Source organism: Mus musculus, chromosome 13, assembly GCF_000001635.26.
Source record: "Mus musculus strain C57BL/6J chromosome 13, GRCm38.p6 C57BL/6J".
Lineage (NCBI taxonomy): Eukaryota > Metazoa > Chordata > Mammalia > Rodentia > Muridae > Mus > Mus musculus.
In genome coordinates, this window is record NC_000079.6 from 32,758,232 (window position 1) to 32,786,148 (window position 27,917).

Genomic DNA, 27,917 nt, shown 5'->3' on the forward strand with positions numbered 1-27,917 from the left:
CTGACATGACAGAGAAGTTTACTAAGCACAACCCGTGTGCAGGGATGATGCCCAAATTCATGCAGAGTGCCATATTTTATAGAAAGAGAATCTGAAGTTCAGAGGGTAGAGAGGTGGGAAAAAAATCTAGGAGGAATTAGGGAAGGAAGTGAATATGATTTAAAGACACTTTATGAAATTCCCAAAGAATAAATAAAAACATTCTTTTATTTTTCAATATCGGTAATTTAAACTTTCAAAGCATTTAGGAACTCAGAGTTGTTACATCCAAACATGAAGATCATAGACTTTTATTTCATAGGTCAGGAATGCTTGGTGTATTTTTAAAAGCACACAGTTCTTATCATCTTATTACAATCACTATTAGTATATAACATTTATAATGACCTTCCTCTGGTCCTGACAGTCTTTATTTAATGTCTCCCTCTACCTCATATAAACACACAGACACACACACCTGCCATTATATACTTGAAAGGTTAAGTCATGTCTCCGAGGCCATACAGCACTAGATAGCAGACTGGGTGAATATGGTTCGGTGGTAAAGCACTTGCCTAACACTTAAAAGCCCTAGGTTTCTCTAGCAGTACAAAAACCACCAACAAAAAAAGTGACCATTTGAACAGAAAATCCTACTGTAGTACACTTTGCTTTTGAGTATTTTTCATGGCAAACAGCAGGGTCAAGAAACCTGGCTATTTTCTGCAGAATGGGAGACCCGTTAGGTGCCCCCTGGAGGGTTCACTTTACATTTTTTTATTTAACTTATCCTTTATTTATTATCCAAAGAAAGTGCTTTGAAACAAACAAAACAAAACACGTTGATAATGCCTGGCCTTTGCAAGTTGAAAGTTCTTTAATTGGCTCCCTGTGGCCTCCCCATGCCTGCCTTCTGCAAGGTCCTGTTTTAGGCCTTCTGCATGTGGGCTCTGCATTCTTTCCTATCTGAGACCGCTCTCTTCCTGCTTGCTCCACTAGTTTCCTAGGTGTGAGCACTCCAGAGAAGGCTGAGGCTGAGAGCCGGCTGGGGGTCCACAGAATGGAGTTCTGTTCTGGTTGCCACAGCAACCAAAACATTTCTGGCACCCGGCAGGCTTCTCCCTGATGTGGAAATCATGCAAGTTTACATGTGCTTTCCCTTGGTTTTCAAAGCACTTGTCAAGTCTACATCCAGTCAGTAGACTCCCTGAGACCTCAGTCTTCCTTGGATTGAACCTACCTCTAGTGCTTCCAACCCAGAGAAACATTAGAAAGAAGCTGGAGAGCAGTAACTGTTTCCAGCAGCACTGGTTTGGGTCCTTTTTTATCTTACATTGCTGCCTCCTCACTTTGCAACCCAGTGCCCCATATAATAATGAAGTCTCTGCTGGCTGCCATTCCTACTTGCAAGGCAATGGTCCTCAGGATGTCCTCACTTCCTGTGAATGTCTACCATCTGTGCTCACATAGAACACAATTCTTAAAATGTGCTTCTGCAAGCCTGACCTTCATTTTGGAGGAGATAAAGGTTATATTTTATTTCTTTCTAGGAGACTCCTTTTCAGGGGCTTTGTTTAGCATTTACAAATTGACATCATTGGTAGGGGAGTTCTTACCAAACACAAAGAATTCTGTTAGAAGCAATGACTTCTGTGTTTTGTTTTGTTTTCATTTACATAACCATGAAGGGTCACTTAATCTGTTTTTTCCCCAACAGAACCACTGAGCTCAAGAGATCCTTCTTGCCTCCACCCAGAAACACAGCTTCTGATCTTTAAATACTGGGTTTTCTCCCTAAAGCACTGCCTTGCCCAAGCTCCACTACCCATCCTGCTGACCCAACAGTGTAAGCAGCTCAGAAGCAATCAATGGGCAGCTGGCTAAGAGCAAAGCACTTGGGGTTGTGTCCAGAGATGGCCACCCATAGCTCATGGATCACACACTCAACACAGCTGCTCTTTGGAGAGCTGTGTTGAGTGAATTTGAATTTGCTGCAAGCCAGCTTGTGCTCCCTGGGCTAAGCCCAAGAAGAGAACATCAGCTGGCCAAGAAGTGTGTCTACAGTGCACGTAGAAGGATGTCCTTGTCACTCTAAGGCCCCAGAGGGAGTGTCTTTTTAAATTTTACAAAAATGCACTTGGCTGGCCTAGAGTGGCTCCCTATTCCAAGAGTTTCCTGGTATTGAAGAAGAAGGATGTATAAAGCACAAGGCAGGTGCTGTCTCAAAAACCCAGTTTTTGTTCATTACCACATTGATTAAGGGCAACAAATAGCCATGGAGTAGAGCAGGTCCCTGTGTGGTTAAAGGCTCAAAGTTCACTTAAGAGAGTAGTTTTCAGGTAACATTCTCTTACCTGGCATTTGTAATCAAAAAGTTCCGTGTCTGAAGAGGAATACTGAATGAAAAGGGCCATGTAGGAATCCCGTGTTGCTGATGAAGAACTTAAAAACCAGGACAGCAATGGTTTATGCTGTTCCATGCAGAGAAGACCCTTACTGTGGGCTCCCATACCTTGTTTTTTCCTTTATTTGAAAGGAGAAAAAGTAGAATTTATGCATCTTAAGAAAATATAAAGTGAAAAATTATCCATCAGGACAGCAAAGACCTGTTTCCAGGAAATGGATCTTGAAAGGAAAGCCTTGGTGTCCTAAGGTTGAAACCAGGAGGCCTCCTGACTTTGAACGTGAAGGATGAAAGAACCCTATGTCCAGGTGCAGGTCAGGCGGGCCCTCATTTCAGCTGCTACAGGAGGCTGCTTAAAGCCCTGGTTGTGGTCCAAGAATATCCTGGCAGTTAGTATCCTGCATTAAAATTTATAAACCACAAAAGACCTTTTCTCACAGAGAAGTTAATTCAGGCTGCATAGCCTTTGAAAAAAACCCTTTAAAAGAAAGTAGTCATCAGAAGAGGTTGTATGGAAAACTAGAAGTAAGTGATGCTTTTTACTCCCCCCAAAATGTACTAAAAATACAGCAATAGGAATTTCAGAAGGAAGGGAAATGGCACCACGTATAATTTTATTTCAAAGAGGTCCCAGGAATGAGCTATGGGATTGCCAGAATTAACTTTTAACGGTAACGAAAATATGGGAAGAGTATTACAGGCTACAGGCCCTGCCTGAAGAATGGAAACTGTCTCACCTTAGTGTCTCACTCTCTGGAGACTCAAGGTCTGAAAAGGTCCCCCAGCCAGTGGCACCAGCTGTGACTGTCCCCAAACACCCTGTTGTCTGTCCTGCCCCTCTGTTACTGCTCACTGAGCTTCATGGGCACCTCCTCTAGAATCTCCTGGGTTAACCTGGCCATCCTTTGGTGGCAGATGCAGTCCAAGAAGCCATTCTGACCCTACAGGTTAGGATAATTCTCCCTGCTGTATGCTCCTCCTGAGTCTGCTCTTACCTTAACCCTTGGCAACCTCCATCGCCTGGGCAGGGTGGGGTGCGATTAGGTTGGGGCTTTTATTCAGCACTATATCCAACTTTCACTCATCTACCCAACATCTCCAGTAAGTTCTCATGAAGTAAATGAAGGCCCCTCCCTAGGACTGCAGCTTTTTTGTTCTGTTATAGCTCCTCATTACCACACATGCTCAAGACAATCAACTCGTAAAGAGAAATGTTTGAGTTGGGTTATGCATAGTTGTTAAGGTCCTAAGACATGACAGATTGATCCTGTTATTTTGGAGTCTGTAGTGAGATAGTACATCACAGTGGAATTGTGTTGCAGGCCATAGAAATGAAAACTAGAAATAAGAAGAAATTAGGGTCACTCTTTCCCTTTAAAATACATGTTTTCAATGATTAAATGCTTTCTAATAGGCTCCATTCCTAAAGATCCATCACCTCCCATAGTGCCAAGGTGGCCCCCACCTTCTACACTTCTATAGGTATACCACCTATCAGAGCCCCCCCCCAAGCTTCCCTGTTTGTGTATGTGTGTGCGCGTGCGCGTGACAGAAATCCACCTGCTTCTGCCTTCTGAGTGCTGGGATTAAAAACATACATCACCATACCTGGGCAACACATCAACTTTTGGGGAGGGGACATTCCAACCAAAATATATGTTTCATTTATCTTTTCTTCCAAAAGGACCTGGGGAATTGGCTCTGAAGTTGGCATTCTAAGGATATTGGTAAAGAAAAGGAAGTAGCAGCAAGAACAGGCAATCACAGTGCTGTTAAATGGTCAAGCCAAAGGCAATCGGGCTGGTGGGCAGTGAAAGCATTTCACTTTATAGGAACAAAAGTGAACACAAAAACTATGCTCCTAGCTGTCTCAGAAGACAACCTGCTCCAGCCTATACTGCACCTGTGGGACACACCTGGAAGATTAAAGGAAACATCTGGAGGGGTACAGAGCAGACGTGGAGGATTACAGGACACACCTACTCAGAGGGTTTCCGATCCAAAACCCAATCTCAAATGTACTCAATCTTGTTTTCCTTCTGATTTATGTAATCCGTCATTTCAACTGCAACAAAATAACTTTCTAGAGTAACATTAACAACAACATTAGGAGTTATTTTATCTATTTTCTAGGTGCCAACTTTATACAGGACTCCGGGCTAACCATTCTGTGCCCAGATTCTGTTTATCTTCCACAGAAGTCTATTTAGCTTGTATTGTGGTATCTACAAGGAAAGCTGGAGAAGTGTATGTAGGTTCCACCACTAGTCATGGTAGGCATGCACAGGCAACTCTTATTTTGGCCTCCTCTGCAGATTGTTGTGGAGAGCTGGGTGCAGAGGAAGCATTTTAAGAAGCCTTTGAACCAGCTTGAGCAGAGCACAGCAAGTCTTTTTGTTTCAGCTTACAGGAGCTGCAAGCTGGGCCCCACATACAGACATGGGGTCTGCCTTAGAAGACCCTGATCTTCACAGAATCCATCAGTCTACTCTGAAACGACGCTATGCTATGTGTGCTAAGTGAGACTTGAGGCCTGCAAAGCTGATGGGCCCAGGAAAGTATTGGATCAACATCTTAGGAGACTGCAGTCTTCTACTAATGCGAAAACTGAAAATCTAGAATGCCTTGCAAGAAAGGCCAAAGGGACTGGGCTGGTGCCTCAGATCTCCTGGGAGTGACCCATGTTGCATAAAGTTTGGGCTGCCCTCCATCCGTGCTTGGCTCTTCCTGCCAGACATGAAGCCTTCCACAACCTCTGTCCCTGTCTGCCCTCTCAATCTATTTTCAGATGTGACTTAAGCTAATGCTGTGGAGTTTGATTTTGGTCAGTTCTCAAGTAGATGTCAGAAAGACACGCTGCTTTATAATTACTCAGGACAATGGCTTCTATCTGCTTCCACATAGAGCAAAGGGATTCTCTAGTCTTCATTCAAGCCTACTGTAACCTATATTCTTCTTTAGAATTATTTTTAACCTATTGGTCTGCACATATCACTTTTCTACTTCAGCTATCTGTTTGATATATCCTTTATATCAAGCCTTAAAAGAAGCAAGCCTTGTATTTAAAAAAGAAAAAAATAGCTTTTCCACTCAGTGGGTAAGGAGATAACTAAAGTTTTAATCCCATGTACATCTTTTTGTCCAGCGTTGATGTAAGTCACACAAAGGTAGCAGACACGGGCTGCAATGTGCTGAAGTACAAGTGGGGTCCTGAATCCATGCCCAGCACCAAATCAGAAAAAGGAGATGTTACACTGGCAATGAAAAGCTGTGCACAACAACTACAGTCCCCACAAGTTTCCTGTGTCACAGTCCCCATAAACCATAAGCACAGAAAACAAGCAAGCAACAGGAGGGAAAAGAAACTCAGTAATTAGTCAGGCCATAGGCTTATAGCATTTACTCCAAACAAAGCTATCTAAGAGCTGTGCTTGTCCTCTGTGTCACTCTGCAAAGATCCTAAGGAGCCACAAGGTTAACTTAACTATAAGAGGTAAGATTAATGGGTAATATTTTTACAGCCTAGAAAAATCCCCAGAGGTAACATGACATCTTTTTAGACCCAAGCAAAAAGGGAAAGAGAGAGAGAGATCTGGATGGTGATCCAGTGGCTGATCAGGCAAAGTGCTAACCATGCTTCTCATTGGAACCTTGGCGTTATTAAAGACATGGTCTCCTCACTATAGCACTTTCTGCTAAAGATGTCTGGTAGGGTCTAGAAGTCTTTATCTTTATCCCAAAGGATGCTTATTTCCAGTGGCTCTCATCCCATAACAAATAATCAGAGTATCTCAAAATACACTGAAGTCAACGTTGCTTATCTAACACAAGTCGCAGGGCTCAGATGGTGTTGTAAGCTCCGGACACTACTGACCTTTCCATGTGACCCTGGGAACTGTGAACCCAACATTAGCACGGACAGAGTGCAGGAAGATCCCGTGGCTCCCTGCCATGGGCACTTACGTTTGCAGGCCCTACCAGTGAGCACCTGGCAGGAGGAACTTGGTGACAACAGAGAATCTCACAGCCTGTTCCTCTACTCAGCATACAAGTGGCTTTCAGTTAAACCACCTGCTGCCTTGCTGACAAGGGCAGACCAAAGAATTTCCATGATGCGCATTCTGTTGGTGTCCTGTCACACAGCGGCCTCCTTTCAAATGGGTAAAGAACTCGATGTCCAGACCACCTCCCTGGGGATGAATGTGACCCTTCCAGGGAAGGCAGGGTGTGCTGCCATTCACATGTCCCCTCACCCCAGCTTATCTGACTGGCTGAGAGACAAATTCTGTGTTTTGTCTGCCTGGGAAATCTAATGGAAACAACTATTAATAGACATATTTATTTTATCAAGGAAAATATGCTCTTAAAATGTTCAAGAAAGGATATTGCCTAGTTCTCAAGGACTAGCCTGAGAGAGCCTTGAGAACACACACACTTATAAACATATTATATATATATATATATATATGCTTGCATCTATTACAAAACTAATCATATATGCACAACTGTACTAGTATCACATTTCAGCAACATTCATGGTAAAAATAACTACTCCTTAATTTTTCAATTGCAGGAAGTAATTAATATTCTGGTGCTTTTCAACCATTAGCATTCACGCAGGTAACCACACATGCTGTTATATAGAGTGTATATCTGGAACAAGTCCCTTGGTCACACCCATGCTGCTTGGCAGGCCTGGGCTGCTGTTTGGGGGAAAAGATTCCACTTTATGGTGAATGGCCATTTCTGTATCACCATAAAATAATAACTGACAAAGTAGAACCTATAAAGCAAGCTATTCAAATTGGTGTTTTCTTTCTAGGTTGAGTCTCAAAGGGACACCAGAACCTAGGCAATGCCTTATTGGTGTTGTTAAAAACAATTTTCAGTGTTCTAGTGCCACTGGAGAGTAGAAGTTCACAATTTTTGACGAAGAAGGATCAAATTGCCTTCTTTTTCCTGAGAGGACAGATAGCATCTGGTACAATGAATGCCTTTCTTTATGCTGATACTGAATGAAGACACTCAGGGTGTGTCAGACCACCCTGACCTTGCAAAACTGATCCTATCTGCAGAGAAAGGATTAAAATTCACTCCAGTGTATTCTCTTTGAAAATCTTGTAAAAAAAAAAAATAGGTAAACCCGAGTTATCCAAATATCCTGACTAGCCATACTCATGAGTTTATCTAAATATTTGAATAAGTATATTAATTCTAAAACTTAAGAAATTATACCTAACAGCTAAAGATAAACAGTACACCAAAGTAAGAGGGCTTATCACATCGAAAGATATGGTACAAAAATAAATAAACAGAGAATAATCCCTCTGGAGAGAAAGGTCTAGCTTTCTGGACATAGAAGAGTTTGCTTGCAAAACAGTAATGATCATAAAAGACATATAAAGTAGCCACAGCCAGCATGGAGTCCTTAAACAGTGTTTATAGAAGAGCAGATTAGACCTATCTGTGGTTATATTTGAATCTGGTCTTGAAAGAAAATGGTCAAAGGTGTGGAGTATAACCAAGAAGCAGGACCAGGAGTCAGTGTGGAGGTTGTATGTCTGTGCCAGTTACCAAGACAACTGCTTATAGGTATATCATCTTATGTAATCTTTCCCCCAAATAATTTGACATTATTATAGCAATGTGATGATATAAGAACTGAGACAAAGAAAAATGGAATGAGTAATGTCACACAGCTATTGCGTGGACCCCAAGGATATGAATTTAAGTAGAAAGGATACTGGAATCAAGATATGAACCCCAACATCTATCTTAGAGTTCCCCAGGCTGTTAATTATGTGTTGGGAAACAATATTGAAGTAGAATAGTTAAAAATAAATTTTAATGGGGCTCAGCTATAACCCTATATTTTATAGACTGTAATATGACTCATCATGAATAAGATGTTAAACAACTTAATAATTCAATAATGAGAAATCAAAAGCTGTATGGTGGAATCCTATCATTTGACTTGTGAGACCCAGATAGCACGGGCTTCATAGAACGTGAGGAAAGGCAGAGATCTGATATTCTATTGACCAGATGAAGAGCTGTGCCTCTTGACTTTGCAACCTTCCTTTTATTCCCAACAAATCTCATTAGAGTACAATGCCATGCCAGTAACTAGCCCCCCTGAGTTTGGGACTCATGACAGTTCTCTGGGGAAAAAGATAGAGAGCAGAAAGTGAAGAATAGAGCTTTCTCTGTGCAAGTTGGGGATAGGTATAGTCCACTAATTAAGACATGGCTCTAGACACCAAAAGAATCTCTTCTGTTCCTTTTGTTAGGCTAATAATAGTAGTTGTCATAATTTCAGAGCTGATGATTTTTAGAAACAATCTGTGCCAGGTTTACCTAGATGTGCACTCCCTGGCTCCTAAGGGTATTTAGCAGTATGTACCCAGTAAACCAACGGGCCTTGTCTCAGGTCTGTGAACCCCATGTTGCTTGATTCTTATGCATATCAGAGAGCAGGATCCCATCACACAATATTTGTATATTCACATGCATGCATATGATCTTGGCTCTGCGGCTCATTCATGCTGGAACTCCTTTCTCCCTCTCCATGGTATCTGATGCCAACTCTTCTGCACTCCTCAGCATCCTTATATGATGGTGAGGCAAACCAGCTCATTTTGCCATCATTCCAGTACGAATGAAAAGAAATGTCAGACACATTTCAAGAAATCACAGACTGTAACAATGTCTGAGAGGGTGTAATGGTGGGGATGGGAAGGAGACCAGCACGGCAGTGCAGTATTGAGATGTCTAAGGAGCAGCCTGGGTACCTCAGAAATGTGGACTCTCCCACCCACGGAAAACAATGGGACACAAGAAAACAGGAAAGGAGTAATGTTTTCCAGGAATGCAAATACGGGGTTCTGGGAAAGAAAGAGATTGGGACCCAGAGAAAGTGAAGGTGCACATGGTAAGGGAGTGGCTCGGGGCTCCTGACAGTGAAAGCTGTGCTGAGAGCAGAGCTAAGTGCCAAAGAGGTCCTATGTCCAGTTTCCTTACTGAGCTTAGTGTCATCTCTGGGCCAAGCTCTGTGCAAACTGTAGCAGGCAACAATTCTGTGAGGTCAATATTATGAACCTCACATGATGAAGGACACAGAAAGGGTCTATGGCACATGCTCACTGCCATAGAGGCAGCAAGAGGCCAAGTGAATTTCAAATCTGTGGTCATACATATGTCTATGTGTATTGCAAGGTAAAATGTTTTACACCACAACCACGGTGAAGCGAAACGTAATAGTCAGGTTGTGCTATAAAAGAGAAGCAGTATATTTGGGGGCTATCTGCCTTCAGAAAGCTAGCTTTGGTGAAACGTCAGTTGCATTTGCTAGTTATAACTTCTATTGGATTGACAAAGTACTTAATTCATAGGAGCTGTTGACGAAACAGTGGAGTATTTAAGAGCACACAGTTTATCTAACCTTACTTTGTATGCTCACACCAAGCAGATCCAGGATACCGTGTCTTTTCTAATGCAGGACTGAGAAAGTGCTGACGTTAGTTTGAACAACTACAAAGAGGATGCTGAGCTGGGGTGCAACTTGGTGGGAGAGCAATGGCCAAGCACACAAAAGGCCTTGGGTTCCATTCTCAGCACCAGGAAAAAACAAAAAGCCTGAAAGCTCACCTGCTGCCCACAATAGTTTTTTCAACTTCTTTCCACTGGAGGTCGCTGTTACTTTGCGTTTGCTGACAAGAACCTTAGTTTACAGGTTGGCAAAGTAGACATTTAAAACCTACCCAGTCTTTTTATGCGTCCTTGAAAAGCAAACAAGTAAAACAGCCATTAAATTGAGAAAAATACTTCAGATCATGTGAGATAAAACAAATTGTCCTTAGAAAACTCTGTATGTATATAAATATTTAATGGTTTTGTGGCCTTTTAAAATCTAAATTACTCTAATGGTATAAACATGAAATTTTATATTTGTTCAAACCCACAGACTGTACAGGGGTGAGCCCTGCCATAAACTATAGAGAATCAGTGTAGGACTGTTAGTTGGAACAAAAGCATGAGTCGTCTCGGCAGTCTGGATTGTGAGAGATGCAAGTGTATGCAGAGTTCTGTAACTTTCTCTTGGTTTTGCTATGAACCCAAAACTTCTCTAAGAAACATTTTTTGAAAGAAACTGGAACAAAAATTCCTGCAATTAAGCCTACATATAAGTTTTAAATGTTGAGCAAATGAATCCATTCAGAAAGAAATACCATCCTGGGCATGCAGCTATAGCACTTTGGTCAAACTTCTAGTCCCAGTAAACCTTAGCTTACTTCTCTGTAGACAGAGAGCTTCATAGGGCCACTGTGTGAAAATTATCGAACACACACACACACACACACACACACACACAGAGAGAGAGAGAGAGAGAGAGAGAGAGAGAGAGAGAAAGAGACATGGTGTGGGAAGTACTGAGTACTTAGCACAGTGCCTGGAACATGCAGCATAAATAAATGCTAATGCTCAATCAGGACAGATCTGCCTCCTGAGGTTGTCACAGAAAGTTGTTGTTGCACTGCTGGAGACTGAGCCCAAGGCCTTACAGTGCTAGCCAAGACCCTGAGTTCCATCCCCATTTATAAAGTACTTAGAACAAGTACTGACATGCAGTGAGGACTATTTCTATATCTGTCCTTAAAATAACTGAATAGTAAAGGAATACAACCAGGTTAAAGGCATAGGTCCTAAATAAGCAATCAGCAAACACAGCCCTAAGGACATAAAAATTGAAGTGGGGTGCAGCACATGTGCACAAAGTGTGAGCTGCCAAGGGCTGCACCCCTCCCTGGGGACGGATAATAATAGTATGATACACTCATTCTAGAAAGAATGTGACCCAACACCTTCAGTTCTTACAATTCTAAATAACTAAGGCCCGCCAGGTCGTCTGAATGGGTCCCCTAACCAAACATCTCTACTAAGAGGAAAAGACACCTCACAGACTCTAACCCTGTTTGATGCCTAAAGAAATAGGAGAAATAGTCTTGGTTTGCCAGGTTCTGCCTCTTTTTGAGACTACCAGTGACCATAAGCAAGTGAAATTGCTGTTGTCAGTGGGTTTTATGTATTCCTCTTTCAAATAAGAGTCATTATTTGACAACTTTTATTAGCATCTAAGCAGAGCCAACACAGTACCTTTCTAGCTTAGTAATAGTTGTTTTTTAAATATAAAGTCTATATAGAATGATTTAAATGAATACTTAGATTCTGGTTATGGGTGGGTTAGATATATTTATGAATTAAAATTTTGTGTTAATATTTCATTTTTTTGTCTGACCCTTGTCTTAATTCCATTAATATAAGCATTAGCCTATGTAGAAAGCATAAGAATAGGCCTAGCTTGCTCATCTGTGGAAAACAAATACTGGAGGCTAACAGTTAGTTAGACATGTTGGAATGTGAGCTTACACAGTACTGGCTTCTAGCCGAGTTATTTCTCTTTTTATAGAATTTCCTGATGCCTGAGCCACTGACAAGATCATTAACCTCACACCTGTCACAGCCTGAGTCTCCGGACTCACCCCCTGCTGTGCAGGCTTCTAGCTCCCATGCTGAGACATTTGGAGAATTTCTGGATGCAGTGCTGAGCCCCTGGAAATAAAGCACGGGTGATAATCAGTGTAGAGCTAGAAACCATGAGCTCAGGAGAAAGAGGGCCTGCAGGACTCAGTGAACTGAGCCAGATCTTGATCTGTAGATCCAATGTAGGAAGTAGCTGTGGGGAGGGTGGGGTTGACCCTAATAGAGACAAGAACTCTGAATAAAAAACGCTCTGGCAGCACAGAAGATGAGTTGGAAGAAAATCCTGATGTTCAGAGAAGATAGTCCCTCCCTTGTGAGGAATCTTGGATAAATCTGCTTCACTGCTCTTGGGTTTTGAGTTCTCCTTTCAAAGATTTGGATAAGCTGGCGTCCAAGGTCCTTCCGCTGTGTGTGTGTGTGTGTGTGTGTGTGTGTGTGTGTGTGTTCTGTCTGTCAGAAAGTAAATCTAGAGTCTTGTGCATTGTAGGCACACGTTCAACCATAGAGCTGTACCGGAAGTTGAGTTACAACCAACATGCCCAACAACACAGAAGATATTAACAAAGAACACCACCATAATCTAAAAGCGGCAAAACCTCCCGCTGGGTGAAGCCACGAGCCATGGACTAATACTAAAGATTTACGAAGGTATTTTAAAAGGCATGTATATCTTAATTCCATAAAATGAACTCATACTTTCCCCTCCCTGAAAAGCATTAGGTGAGGTTGAAAGAATTGTTAAAATGAACACCAGGGGACGGTACACAGGCAGAGGCTGTCTCCATGCTCATGATCATCTCTGTGTGTAAACTACATATGGCCCAAGGCTCAGATGCAGAAGAAAGCAATGCTCTGGAACTGGTTACAGTTACAGAGCCCCACATTTTTACACAGTCTTTCCACGAATACATGCTATTTTATTTTATCCAGACAGTACCCAGTATGACAAAAAAGGACAGGTACACACTGCTATTCAAAGAACATAAAGAACTCCCATGGGGTGGAAGAGTTGGGGCTGAAAACTCTATTCTTGGGACAATGCTCAGTGCTGGTTTTGAGAACCAGCACAGGAGTCACTCTCAGTCCTCTTCCTGCATGGGGACTGTGACCAGGCATCCTTCATTTCTGTTGTGGCAAATACACTAACACAGGGGAGGAAGGGAATTACTCTGTTTAAAATTCCAGGTCACCTCTCTCATCTGGAGGAGCCAAGGCAAGAACCTAAAGCTAGCACATCACATCTGTTGTTAAGAACAAACAAGAAAATAAGTGTGTGCTTGTTTGCTGCTTACCCTCTGCTAGCTTTATTCAATCCTACACAGTCTAAGGTCCAATCCCTCCCATTTGCAATTACCATTCAAAATAATCCCCCAAGGACATGCCTAAAGGCCAATATGATCTAGATAGCCCCTCTTTAAGATTCTCTTTGATTCTAGGTTGTGGCACACTGACAATTAAAACTAACCAGCACAGCAGATTAACTGATCCCAGCTATCTGGGGAAATACTAGTGTGTGCCTCTGAGACAAAGAAGGGAAGGCCTGGGTGCCCACCAAAGATTCCTACTAAACACTGGCTGCTTTCAGAAAGTGGTTTCCACCAATGACCAGGTTTAGAAAGCTGTCTCCCCCACATAATAAGTACTCCATATAGGGGCAAGGAGCAATAGTAAGCACCTCCACCATTTTTTGTGAGCCCCGTGCAGAAAAACCCAGTGTTCGTGAGCATTATGTCTGTGTCACGTGAAAAGCCATCTGTGGACAGAAAGAACTGACAAAGGTGTGCAGGCATCCTGGGGACCTGTGCAACAGTCAGCAGTATATCTGGTAAGGCCATGCTTTTTCCTCTATAAACTTTTTACTTTGAGACAGGGTATCTTGCGATGAACCCCAACTCAGAGATCTGCCTGCCTCTGCCCCCTGTGTAATGTAATTAAAGGTGTGCCCCACTAGGCTGCATGTATATTTAAGCTTTGTTCCTCATGCCTCAAGAAGCAATGCTGAGACCCAAAGCCATACATGCACTGTCTCCCTTGCACCCAGACACAGTCCCCAAGGAAGGCTTGTTGTGATGCCAGTGCTTGCCTCTTCATGACTTTCTTCTTAAAGTGTGCAGAAGTTCCCTGGTATAAGCCAGTGATGCCAAGAATAGGCTGGTAACACTGCAAGCTGGAAAGTGGTAAAACCAAAGCCGGTCACAACAATAAAAACCAAACTGAGCAAAACAATGCTATCTGATTGGCAAGACCTCAAAGGCAAAACTTTGAGGTCCTCTCTGTGTTCTTCCACAGTCTGGCCTACTCTGCTCCAGCTGTTGCTATAGCAACTATATGGAGACTTTTCCTGGACCCCTCAGAGCTACTGCATCTTCCTAGAGTTCTCTGGAGTTTCTGAGTGAACACCAGCTGAGACCATGCTTACACAGAGGCTGCTGAACATGCCACAGGGCATGTTAAACAGCATTAGAGACAGAGCCTGGTAGACTTCAAGTCCTACAACAGGGGTGCAATTATGAGTCTTCCCGTCCACAGTGGCCAGCTTAGCCCCATCATGCTGGGGTTTCCTTCTTTCACCCTCTCACACTCCAAGGTTCCATGTCTATCTCTAGGAGCCAATTCCCAAATTAAGGATCCAAACACAAGGCCTGCTTTCAGGTTCTGCTTTCTGGTGGAAATTCAGGAGTGGCAGTTTGAAGACACTAAACACACAGTCTTGGTAATATAAAAATCCTAAGCAAACTTTCCCAATATCAATGTTGAATAGTAGATGTCTCTTACTATCAATTTTCTCTTTTCTCTAGAAAGAAGACTCTGCTGTTGCCTGCTTATCTCAGTTTCCATGGTCTTTGTGATTGCTGCCACGCCCACACGATAGACAGAAAAGAGAAGACCATATGGAAAAGGACCAGATGCCACTGGGCTAAGACCTGGAAACAGTTCCTGGTGAGGGTGCTGGAGGCTGATCAGGGAACACCTAGTTGTGGGGGCAGGGGTTAGGTTCTCTGAGGTCACATACTAACAAATCATTTAAAATGCATGTCGTATATGCATTGCTGTACTTATCAAAATCATAATCTTGTTCTATTTTTGCTTTGGCTAAAATGCTTTAAATAGGCTGGCATATTAGAATATTAATAAAAACAAAAGTAACATGAAAGGGCAACCATTGGCATGTATTCTTGGGAGATCTGTTCCTGGAAGCCCTGCAGTTTTTTAAAAAATCTTTTATATAAACAGTCACAAGGTTTACATATGATTGGGTACCTCTTCTCCTATGCTTTAAATCATCTCTGACTTACTTATAATACCTAAAGCCGAATGTATGCTGATAGCTGTTGTTCTCTATTATTTAGGGAATAATTACAAGGAAAAATGTCTGCAGATGCTCAGTACAGACATGTTTTCTCCATGGTTGGCTAAATCCACAGATGTGCAATTCAGGGATATAGAGGGCCAATTGTGTAGTAAAAGTCACAAAGATAGTCTGAAAAATGGAAGTCTGGGTAATGCTAATAGATAAATGTGCATTTTTATGACCATAATGGTTTTGGGAAATGGAAGAACACAGTCTGGTAAATTATATTTAGAAATTTCATTAACACATGTGTTAGACATTCTCTTACCTAGAAACAGACATAACTAACAACAATTATATATTTAATCATGTCATTTTAGCTTTGACAGAAATAGGCAAAAAATATATTTTCTTTATATTAAGCAACTAACAGAAATTATATAAATTATCATAATTTTGATTATTCAGAGACACTGGAACAATGCACATTGTAAGTTTCCTCATCTGTTCTGTATTCAAGGCCATATAGAACTTTACATGAGACACAATCTACACATAGTGCAACACAAAACCTTTACCCCTTGACCGGACAACATTACAAATGGATTTTCTTACACTTCTGTAAAAAATAATCTATAAACTGTGTAAATTTGCCCAAGGGGGCAAATTTCTAAGATAACCAGTTGTCAACATTATAAACAACCATTAGTGATGAAAAGGGGTAAGAGTTATGTTGTAAATCTGACATAAATGAGCTTTTCTTTACAGGTAAAAAGCTACAAGAGACCTTTAAGAAAATATGTGTGGGACTTCTAAAGGCAGATATCAGAGGCAGAAATACCAGTGGCTCACATCTCAGAATTTCCACACAGAAGCTGCAGGCCCTCATGGTGTTTCTCACAGAAGAAATGTAGCCCTCTTGATATTTCCCACAAAATATATATTAAACAGCCAGGTGTGATTAATGCTTGGGCACCAGTGACTGGGTCTGAAGAGGTAGACAACCGTGAAATCAGGACTGGCCTAAAGACAGGTTTGTATATGCTTCAGCGTTTTTGTCTCTTGCTGTTTTTCTCCTGCAGATTTTACCTGGCCCTCAACTTTTATCTCAAGATTCATCTGTTCTTTTGAATGTGAACTTGATAATCATAGAAGTGAAGGCTCAGGCATTAGCAAAGCATAGAGCTGTGTCTTCTAAGCACCACCGAGACACAGGACTTGTGGCTCCTTGTAGGATAAGATATAAGTGATGCATGTATGCACACTGCTAGAGTTTGCGATGAAACCACCCTCTCAGGGCATCTTTTAAACTGTACATAATATATTGCCATTGAAGCAATAACACTCCAGTGGGGCATTGGTTCTTTGTGGAGAAGAGGTGAAGAAAATCTTACTCTTGGTATGTGTAAAGAATGTGCATATATAATGCATTCAGGTATAAATGGTATTTACTGAAAACAGAGTATCTGTAGAAATAAAGTTTAAGGGAAGGTCTGCGGTGCAGTTCAGCAGCACTTAACTGGCAACTTCAAGGCCCTGGGTTTGATGCCTAGCACTATAGGCACACAAGCAATTTTATATTAACATGGGTAGGAGTAGGGGGATGGAGAGGGGTTAGAGTAAGGGAAGGGGGGCTAGATGTCCTCAGGAACATGTCCTCAGGAACACCGGGTACCTCTTTCTGAAACAGGACCTCACTGAAGCTCACTAATTAGGCTAGATTGGCTGGCCAGGAAGCACTTGGATTCAGCACTGAGGTTACAAGATAGGTCACTATGCCTGACATTTTTTACATGGATTCTGGGATCAAACTCATGTCCTCATGCTTGCAATGGGAGCACTTCACCAACTGAGCCATCTCACTAGTGCTTCAGAAAAAAAAAAAAAAGTTTTGTTTTGTTCTTTTAAAGGAAATGAAGTACAATGTCATGGAAAAGTTGATTGGGGGAAGGAGTGCTGGGAGAGAATGGAAGAGAAAGAAAAGGATGCTGAGAAACACTGTTGCAAGCGTGCCTGATACTGAGAAACACTGTTGCAAGTGTGCCTTTCCCATAGACTGCTGATCCCCCATGGTCTTCTGCAGTGATTGCTAAACTGTCTTAAAGTGTTTCAAAATGACTTAGCAGACGATAACTGATAAGATAATCAAGGGCTCGGGGAGAACTGTTTTTCTGGGAATGGACACCTCCTCTCAGAAAGAACTAATCTCTTTCCACTGAGAACCATTTCTCTGCCAGAATTATATTTTGCCCACCAAATTCCATCCTAGGAATAGCTTATGGAAAGCCACATCAGCTGCAGCCCAAAGCACAGAAGTCCCAGCCCTCAGCACCCCTCAGTGCTGTGCCTACAACAGATTTCCTACAAACAGGGTGAATCTTACATTTTTTTCTTTCATAACTAAGACATAAAAAAGACAAGAATGAAGTGATGCCAACATTATTTTTAACTCTAGTACCCAAAACAGATCACCAACTTAAAGTTAATTCCAGACACAGCTGCTTCAAGATTCCCCGAAAGTTGGTCTTATTGCTAGAAATGATGAAAGTTGCCACATGTCACTATTATTATCCCAGCTCTCCTAAGACAGTAGTCCTGGGCAAAGATCCAGCAAGGCATAGATCAACTGCCTCTGGCAAGCACCGCTCCTGGACTGGAAATGTTCAAAGAGAATTGCAAAATGAATCTTCCCTAGGTCTGGAGGATTTCACTACCTGTGCATTCTCAAGTGCAGGTTCCTGCTTGGGGCCTCCCCATGCCGCCACTGACCGAAACAGGCGCCAGAAGACCGAAGACGACAGAAGGCACACGCTACCCACAATCCAGAGGTCTTTTCTTCGAAGCGTGGAGTCCATTCTCTGGGAGAGGCTGTGAAGTCCCTGGCTTTGTGGGCACCTTCCCTGCCCTGGTCTAGCACAGCCACTTTTGAAGTTCCCTGTGCTCCCTGCTCTACTCTGAGGAGTGGGCATTGTGAACCCGCAATGGGATTCTTTGTGCAGTCCTACGCTGGGTGTCTCCGGTTACACGATCATCGACTAATACTCTGCTTCTTTAAAAGGAAACACATGATGGCTTTTTGTGACAGATCAGAGACAGGTGCAGGGACGGAGGGAAATCGCCGGTCATAATTTATACTGTTCGTCCCCTGGTCAAGGACTAGTAGCTGCATCATAACTGGCATCAGCTGCCTCTGCTGAGCCAATGCCACCTAGGAAACTTTCCCTTGCCTTTGTGAGGCAAAGAGCAGAAATCGGGGGAGGGTAGAAGAATGTAATTTCAAAAATGAAAAACCTCCATCTTTATCTATGCTATTTTGAGATCTAAGAATAGTCATTATGAACACGGCTGGTGGTACAATTTCATAGCAGCTGTCAGGAAATGCCACCCGCTATTAAAACAGCCAACTCAATCAAAATAGGGACACCCATGCTTTACCCAACCAACCCTTTCTAGTCTTTTGCCCATCCGGCTAAGAAATAGTTTTGCTTAGTTCAGTCTTTGGATATCTGTGAGAAGCATTTAAACATCCCAGGGACTATGAGAGCCTGACTCTATTTGGACCATCTTAGTCTTCACTCCAAATGGAACTGTAGAAGAATGGAACCTGTTGTTGATGGTGTGTTATTGTATTTTGAGGGTTTTCCCCACTTCTTTTTGTCCTTTGTCTTTGAGACAAGGTCTCATGCAACCCAGGCTAGCCTTAAACTTTCTGTGTAGCTCAGAATGATCTTCAACAACTGATCCTCCTGCCTCTCCCTTCTAAGTGCCAGGGTTATAAGCACAGTTATCATGTGCTTATAAGGTTATAGGGTTATAAGCATGGGTCATCATGTCCAGTTTATGTGTTGCTCAAGCTCAGGCTTCATGCATGCCAAGCAAGCATCCCACCAACCGAAGTACATTCCCAGCCCTGAAACCTTCTTACTGAAGAAGACCTTTCTGCACAAATCACAATTAGCATAAATTCAGAAGGGATCCGCCTTGAAAAGCCCTGGAGGAGTGGCCCACAAGACATATTTTTATAAATGGACCATCCAAACTCCAATGCCGCTTAGTTTTTGTGCTTGGGACCAAGCTTTCAGGGTAAATGGCAGGAAATTACGGTCTCACAGGAAGGTAGAGGAAACCAAAAGAGGGGAGCATAAATTGTCTTGAGTATAAATTGTAGAAATATGGGTTGGGGATATAGCATATCCCTGATAATTTGGTTTGGGTCCCCAGAACCAAAAGTATGAATATAATCATTTAATTAAAACTCTACATTTGGTAGTGTCAAGGTAGCTATAATTGTAGCTGTGAGAACTATTTTTCATTTACAAGGTCATGGTATATACATGCTGGCTACCACTCTCATCACCCAGATCAACTGCTTATCAAGTTCTACTTGATTTCAATAACATACTTTGAACATGTTTAGATCTAGTGTACATAGTGGTACATGGTTATCTGTGGAAAATACTTTATTCAACCATTTATTTAACTTCCATATATGCCTGATCTTCTGATCATGTTGAGGGTGTCCTCATGGGACAGCTGGGGCAAGGGCATGGCCTAGGAGTGAGTGTAAAATCTAGGCTTTGTACTGAGCACTTCAGACATAATGGGGGAGTACTTGATCTCTGCAAAATCTTGTCGGTAAGACAGTCAGGCTGGTGAGAAGTCAGGTTGGAGATGACCCAGAAGTGAGGGATATAGGCTATTGATGGTGGCACAGATTTAATGTCTTCTAGAGGTAAAGACTGGCCTGCAGAGTTGGTCTTTCAGAGCTCATATGTGTGATATAAAGGAAGAAGAGGAAAAATACCTGGGGGAAAGGAAGTGGAGCTGCAGGTGACTATCACGTCCTATTTACTGACAGCTCCTCGCTTGAGGAGAGGTCTTTGCTACCCTCCAGAGTCTTTAGTTTTGAGATATGGGATGGAAAAGAAGGAACACATGGAAGCAAGCCTGTGGGTTCCTGCTTTAAGTCAGAGCCCTTTTTAAATCCGGCAGCACTGTAATAGAAGAGCAACGGGGCATTAGAGGATCAAATGGAAAATGAAGACAAATTAAAGAAGCAAAGTTAAAATCATAAAGTAAATTAAATGTTTTGAGTCCAAAGAAGTAGAATATGCAGTATTTAATAATTCACGCAGAAACTGGAGGAAGAGAAAGGTAGTTTAAAATAAACCCAGTGAAAGGAAAATAAATGAAACAGAAAATCCTGGTTAAGAGCAGGAAAGGTAAAATAAAAAAGAACCCGAGTTTCACTGAACAAATACAGGTTGTTAAATTTATATACAGCTTTTCTGCTCTTGGGACTGAGAGCAGATAAAGTTGCTTTTGGAAATAGTTCTCCAAGCTTCCAGAACAAAGCTGTGTCCCCAGAGAGTCTGAAATCCAGTGAAAATTGCCTTTCAGTTCAGCCAGCAAATGTTTCTGCCATTAGCAGCCTTAATCTTCTCAGAAAGAGATTGGGAGGGGGGAGAAGAGACGGTGAGAAACTTACAGGCCTTTAAATGGTCCTGGGAGAGAGAGTGGCACAGAAAGATCTACAGCAGCCCTACAGAAGATGGAGACAGCCATGGTAGCCCAGCTGTGTCCACACACCCAGGCTGCTGGGTTGGCTTCTCTACCTGCCAGCTGCTGGGCCTGCTGGCTGTGCTGCACCCACAGGTTGGGCTTTGACCACCATCGGGAGAGCTCTGATCCTCTGACAGCTGTACCTATCCATTCTGAGCAAGGCCAGAGAAGGACAGAGGTACTCATGGTGACAGCTCTGGGCCCTTCTCCATTTATAAATAAAAAACTAAATGGGACATATGGCGTTCCTTGTCATCGGTATCTACCTTCGACTGATTCAACTGTAGCATGAAACCAGAAGGGACCTGCTACAAAATGTTTGTTTACTTCTCTTAGGGTCTCTGTGGACTCTTTTCCCCCAAATGCCAAAATATGTAACTTCCAAATTAGGCTCTGAACTTTCTAGAACAGTTGGTAATCATAAAAATAACTCTTCTGAAGAAAGCTTATAACCCAACTCACCATTACCTCACAATTTAAGGCTGTCCGTTTAACATTTTTATCACATAAGCTTGGCATGGTGGCACACAGCTGCAATCTCAGCTCTTAGAAGGTAGAGGCAGGAAGATCAGAAACCCAAGGCCATCCTAAGTACACATGGAGTTCAAGGTCTTCCTGAACTACACAAGACCCTGTCTCAAAAGAAGCTTAGATCATAGATCTATGAGAACAAATGGACTTGACAAATAATTAAATCCATATAAACTGTTTGTTGGTTTCTGTGGAGCAAAGTGACAACGGATGAGCAGTTTTCTGTTTCCTACAGAAATTCATGAGGAGAAAATAAATTCTGTTTCCTTGTTTGTGCTATTAGTGGCCCCTATGAGGGTGTCTTTCATACTCCCTTACATTTTGTCTATGACAATTTCTTCTTCTTCTGTCTCTAGGAAGCTGGATGCTTGCATGCATTTTAATGGCTCCCTCTATCTGTGGCAGGCAAATGGCTGGGACCCAGGAGTTTAGGACTGTGAGTTTTACCATATTAGCATTTCTCCCACCCCAAATCTATACAATATGTATTACAAAACAACCATACAATGTCATGTACAAAAGGAAATTCTTTAAGATAAGAAAAGTAACTAAATCATATTGTTTTTTATTACCTGTCTGAGGTAGAGAGTGTATCCACTGGAGTGTTGTGTCTATAGAGGCTAGAGGTATCTGGTCCCCTGGTACTAGAGTCACAGGCTGTTATGAGTGACCCTCTCTTGGGGGCTGAGAATCAAGTGCAAGGCCTTTTTAAAGTCAGTGTATGCTCTTAGCCATGAGACATCTCTCTAACCCCTATAATTCTTACTTAATTTTCAAATTTTTCTTTAATATTTAAAGCTGTTGTAAATTAATCTTTTTGATTTTTCGTACTTATGTGTGTGAGAGAGATGGGGTGTGGCACATAGGCCACCACAGGGTGGAAGGGTTAGAAGACAATCCTGTGGGCTCAGTTCTTCCACCTTCATGAGGCTTCTGGATTCTAACTCGGGCCACTACGCTAGCATGCAGCACCTTTACCTACTTACTCATCTCTCAGGCACACATCTTTTGAACAGTGTAACTTGGAAATCCACGGAATCAGATATGAGTATATGGTGCAGTCACCTAGATACCCATGCCTCATATATGTATACTGTTTTTCCTATGTCACACACCCACGATGCACCAATGCCCATGCACAGATTAGCTTTTCTCTCTTTTTAATAAACTTAGCAACTTCATTTTACTCTGACTCATTGTGAAATTCTATTCTACAGTATAGTCAAGGATATGCCTTTACTTGAGTGGAGGTCCCTGGGGTAGCAGATGCCCACAGTATTGTGGTAGCAGGCTAGACTGCTTTCTCTTCCACCGCTGCCACTAACACTTCCCCCTCACCTTATACCCACTCACCCAAAATGCTCACCAAGCTTCAGACATAGTATTAAACCTGCTTTGATAGCACCTGTCATCTCACTGATCAGATTAGGCTACTCCATGTTTGATTTTTGGTGCATCTCAGAGCATTTGCTCTGCATAGTGGTCACAGGACTCTACCATCATGACATCAGCGAGGAATGCTGTCCCTTCTCTGGACTCTACTGTCAGTAGCTCTACCTCTCACAGGGCTCAGGAATTTTAGGAAATTAGAAGCTACACGGTTGTGCCCCTCATGGTGCTTCTCTGAGTTTCCAGCCCAAACCTGCGTTTTACATGATCCTTCTCTGAAACACGTTTTCTATAGCATATTCCATTAATATGTATGTATGCACTCATGCATGTTTGGTTGACAGGGGTGATGATATGGAATCGAGGGCCTCCAGCAGGTTATGCACATCCTTTATCACTGAGCTACAGTCCCCAGGAACTCATTTCAACACTCCTCAGCACTGCAGGGAAAATGCACTTTCAGAGTCTTCCAAACTATCAACCCAACTCAAGGGTAGAGTTTACCCACAGTCCTCAGACAAGTGGAATGGAAATCTGTTTTGCAAGCTTCCTTCCTCCTACACACACATGACAACATTGAACTTGAACATAAAAGGCACTGTCCAAGAGGTAAGGTAGAACATGGTTACCTCATTGTCTCCAGACTGCAGGTCCAGATCCCCCGAATTCTCCTCCAGGAAGCATTTCACCTTCTCCACCTCCTCCATGCACTGGAAAAACGCCACCTTCTCCAGCGGGTTGCTGCTGTGGCACGAGCTGATTTCTTCCAGCCTCTTCACCTTCAACATACTGGTGGTGAGCCTGATCAGGCTGCTGTCAGGAGTGGGGCTTTCATCTCCCTCTGTCTCAGATTTGTAAATGAGGACACAATCATGACTGCTCAGCACTCCCTTCTCTTGACTATAAAGAAAGGAAACAAAGAAACAAAACCTTCAGGTCACTTATTCTCCATCAACTTCCCAAATCAGGAGCAACCTGGATATTCACATGGAAACTTTTTCCACTGCTAGAACTTTTAAAAGGAAAACAACAATTTTTATTTTTATTTTTATTTTTATTTTTATTATTTTTTTTTTTAGCATTTTCTCAGAGATTCAAATAGTAAGAAGTACCATGCCAGGTGGCTGTGCGCATCCTTCACTGCATTAAACAAGACATACACTGAGAAAAAGTAAGAAATAGGACCCCAGTGTTGTTTATGCAGTATATTTCAAATTGGTTATTCAAATAAACCACAGGCCTTTTACACATAGGAACATCTGGGAAAATCCTTTTGTAAAAGGAAATTTATATCATCTAGGTTAAGAAGTAATAGATGACTATAGAGGTTCTTCTGTCTGGTATATGCCCCCTTCAGGAAAGACTGATTCACTGCTGCTTGAAGAAGAGACAGTGGGCCTCACACCTGCCTTGAACAGAGATGACCATGGGAGGCTGACATCTGAAAGGTTTCACTTGCAGCCGAGATGTTTGTGCACTTTTCTTTGATCTTCCTTCCTCCCCGCGCCCAAAAAGTCCAAAATTCAGTCTCTTCAGGCTTTCAATAAAGGACCAGGATGCTGTCCCCCCCTTTGAGTTTCACACTCCCATGCTGTGAGGGGCATGTTTTGTTTTTGTTTTTGTTTTTGTCTTTGTCTTTGTCTTTGTTTTTGTTTTTGTTTTTGTTTTCTAGATGTCTATTTATTAACAGTTTTTTTTTCTTCACAAACTAAAATTTAGCCAAGCTGCAGGACATAAGGGGCAAATTAAAAACTCTGACACCATGTCAAGTGGCCGGTTAAAACACAGTATGAGAACTGGGGTTTTAGACTTCGATGGCATGGCTTTCTCCTCACAGCCCTACAAGAAAGAGAGGTTGGTCTCAGAAGAGGGAATTCCTCTTCCTTTGGAAATTGTGACTCCTTCTTGGGCAGTGTCACCATAGGGATTTTCTGCCTGCATCCTCTTTAAGGTATTCAGTGCTAGGGATTAAACCCAATAACCCACACAAATTAGGCAAACACCTCTACCTCTGAGCCACACCCCACTCCTCTTGCCTACATCTTAAGACATTTGTATTGATTTTTTTTTTCCTAAAAGAAATTCATTTCAGAGGAAGAATACAGCCACTTTTCATTGCATCTTTACTAACAGCTGCACACTGAGCTCGGCTGCCCATGCTCTCTCTAAAATACTCTCCTTACAAATTCAGTAATGTACACGCAACAAAGTAACACTTAATTCTAGACACATAAATGCGTCTGTGTATTTATGTATTACTTGGCTATACAAGGAGACAAAGATTAAGACAAGATTTGAATTTGGGCTTTCTAGTGGCTAGCCCCTGAGGCCCCCTGCTGGAAACTCGCTGAAGTTTGTAATAATCATTTCTCAATCTCCCAGTGGAACTTCATTTTTACAATTCATAGAGTAAAATAACCTCCTAGAGTTATAAGGTATTTTAAATACTCTACGAATTTGTATATATTGCCTAAAGAACTTACATTTTAAAAAATGCAGATAACATCAACTAGAACTCTACAGGTTCATTATAGACCATTATTAGTATTTTTTTTTAACATTTTCTTGGCAGGAGGAACTTCTTAAAATAAGAAGACAGATGCATTTCTGTTTAATGGTGAACTGTGGTTAAGATATAATGTTGAATTGCAGGTAATACCAAAAATAGACTAGGAAGCCTCAAAACTTGACATATTAAGACAGAAGTTTAGGTTTAGCACACAATCATTCAGTACAGAAATACCAAGCACTGAGCTCTGCCTGCAGTTTGGAACGACTTCTTGTTAATTAAAGCAGCACAGAGAGAAAAATGCAACTGGATCAGTTCTAACAATAAACAGAAGTGATTACCATCTGTAGGAGGACATCCTGGAGTCTGACCCACTCACTCCGCAAGTAGAGGATTCTTTTCGGCCGATAACAGGGATCTGCAGAATTCAGAGGGACTGCAGGACTCTGCAGTAAGAGACTTCACTCTCAGTGGGCAGAAGTCATCTAGCAAGGCAAGTGTCTACCACCAGAGGAAGTGTCTTCCCTCTCAAATGCCACGCCGAGCCCCTGTTTAAACCAATGTGCTCCTTGAGCTCATGTTGCTCAGCTGTTCCTTCCTTAGTCAGATGGGGAAGAATATTAATTTTAGATGCCAGGCCTTTCAAAGCTGATGGCTCCATTTCAAAGGTCAGGTAAGGAGAGGATGAACTGAGAACACTGGATGAAATATCACCTTTACCTTCCCCTCTCCGCCCCTTGTAATTACCGGGCTGGATTTGTGCTGGGTGGTCGCATACTCCTCTCAGACATGATTGTAGCTGCCAGGACGAAAGGAATGGGAGCTCAAAGTCCCAGGAACATTTGTCTTGATGACTTTGAAGTGATTCGAATGTAGTATGGGGCCTTCTGAATGCATTTAGTGAATAGTGCTTAATTTACTCCATCATAATACTATTTGAAAAGTCTCCAACTCTCCCTAGTTCAGGGGGAAAGGCAAAGGCATATATATCCAGGAAGGTACAAAGACTAGAGGCATGTTTCTCACAGATTCTTGTGAGTAACACTGCAACTCTTTCCAAATTATCATGAAAACAAGCACCTTCCCAGGTCTACTATTCATAGATGTATACACTTGATATGGAACTTCCATTGCTGATAAGCTAAAACTGACATTATAAGCAGTCTCTAATTGTTTACAACCCAGACAATTGTCACGTCTTGTTTAGCCTTTATGAAGTCCTCTGTGTCCCATTGCTACACAGGTAGCCTCTGGCCCTTTGCTTGTGTGTGTGTGTGTGTGTGTGTGTGTGTGTGTGTGTGTGTTTAGATCAATGTTTCTAGTCAAGACAAAAATGAGTGTTTTCCATTTTAAGTAGTATTTGAAGGATTTTAGAAGAATCTTATTTGAAAAGCAGAACTGTTGCTATTTTTTTAGGATTCCAAAACTTAGTTCTTCAGGAAGATACATTATTCCACAAAGCATTCTCAAAAGGCTGAACTGACTTCAGGCTACCAACTTCTATAGGCATGTGTATGAATGCTGACAACAACAAATCTGTCTCAGAATAAGGAAGATGTATGTGGCCATGCCTCCAGTCAGACCAAAACAAATAAAGTCATGATTCCTATATCCTTGGCTCTTAGTCACAAGCATTAGAGATTCGGGGCCAGCAGATGCACTATTATTAACAAAACCCAATAGTTAACTTTCTCCACCCCCCCCCTCGATTTGGTTCTAGAATCCCATGCATGCTTTCACATTTTGTTTGGAGCCAACAAGATTTGTGATGGATTAGGCACAGGGTATAAAGGGGAGACCATAAACTGGATGATTTACAGATTCCTTCTGCATACCTGAAAGGACAAAGGTGAAGTGATATGAGATGACTATGGAAGGCCATAGAAACAGGCTCCCAACATCATAGAAACGGAGATCTACATATAGGGTGTAGGTTGGAGATGCAGATTTGTACAGCCATGTACATATGGATATTCCCATATATAATATATACTCAGCATTTGCTACTTAGTCATCAGAGAAAATAATTTTGATTGTATCTATGTGTCCTAGCTGTCTGTCTTATAAACTTTGGCATCAGTGACACAGTTCTGTTAAGTCATACTGTTCAAGCTTGATGGTTTGGAATACAAACTATCTGGTACAATAGTTGACCACAACATTTAATTGTCTAGGTGCTATGTGCATGCTCATATCCTTGCTAGCCTCAGGACCTAAAGTCCACCACAGACTCTGAAATGCTTAAAGATGCTCATTATGCCTAGAAAAACTAAAAGTAAAGGTATGAGCAGTCCCAGCACTCCAGTGTTTCCTTGACATTTTTGGACTTATATGACTTCTAAAAAATATATACAGAGGAAAACAGCCTTTCACAGAGCTAAGAAATCCTTGATTGTAAAACCAAATTCTGTGTTAAACTGGATGTCTTTATCCACTCCGCCACCTTTCCCTCTCTCCGCTTATCAAGGTTAAGGAAACATCACTGAAGCAGAGGCGATGTAAGAGCTGGAGTGTATGAAGGACGGCTGTGATGCACTTCATACTTATGTACCCTGTGGTTACCTTCAAAAGACCTGCACAAGATGAAACTGGCTGTAAGAGTGTTCTCCATGATTCACCCCTCTTTAGCAACTGCTTCTGGGGAAGGGAAAATCATTCCTTTTAGAAAGAAACAATGTTGGGAGGGTGACATGTTGGAGGAATATGGGGAA

The 27,917-nt window shown here is 42.0% G+C and overlaps 1 protein-coding gene across 4 annotated transcripts in view; it reads right to left on the bottom strand.

The window, feature by feature from the left end:
• Positions 1-27,917, bottom strand: part of Mylk4 (myosin light chain kinase family, member 4) — a 105,950-nt gene that overhangs the window by 57,408 nt on the left and 20,625 nt on the right. For 2 of the 4 annotated variants that reach the window (XM_006516670.3, XM_006516666.3), the window contains exon 2: positions 23,327-23,597. In XM_006516670.3, coding sequence (XP_006516733.1) covers positions 23,327-23,597 — 271 coding nt within the window. Of the gene's footprint in view, positions 1-17,929; positions 18,411-23,326; positions 23,598-25,547; positions 25,734-27,917 lie in introns of those variants that run through there. The other 2 variants (NM_001368880.1, XM_006516668.4) reach the window with 2 other exon arrangements.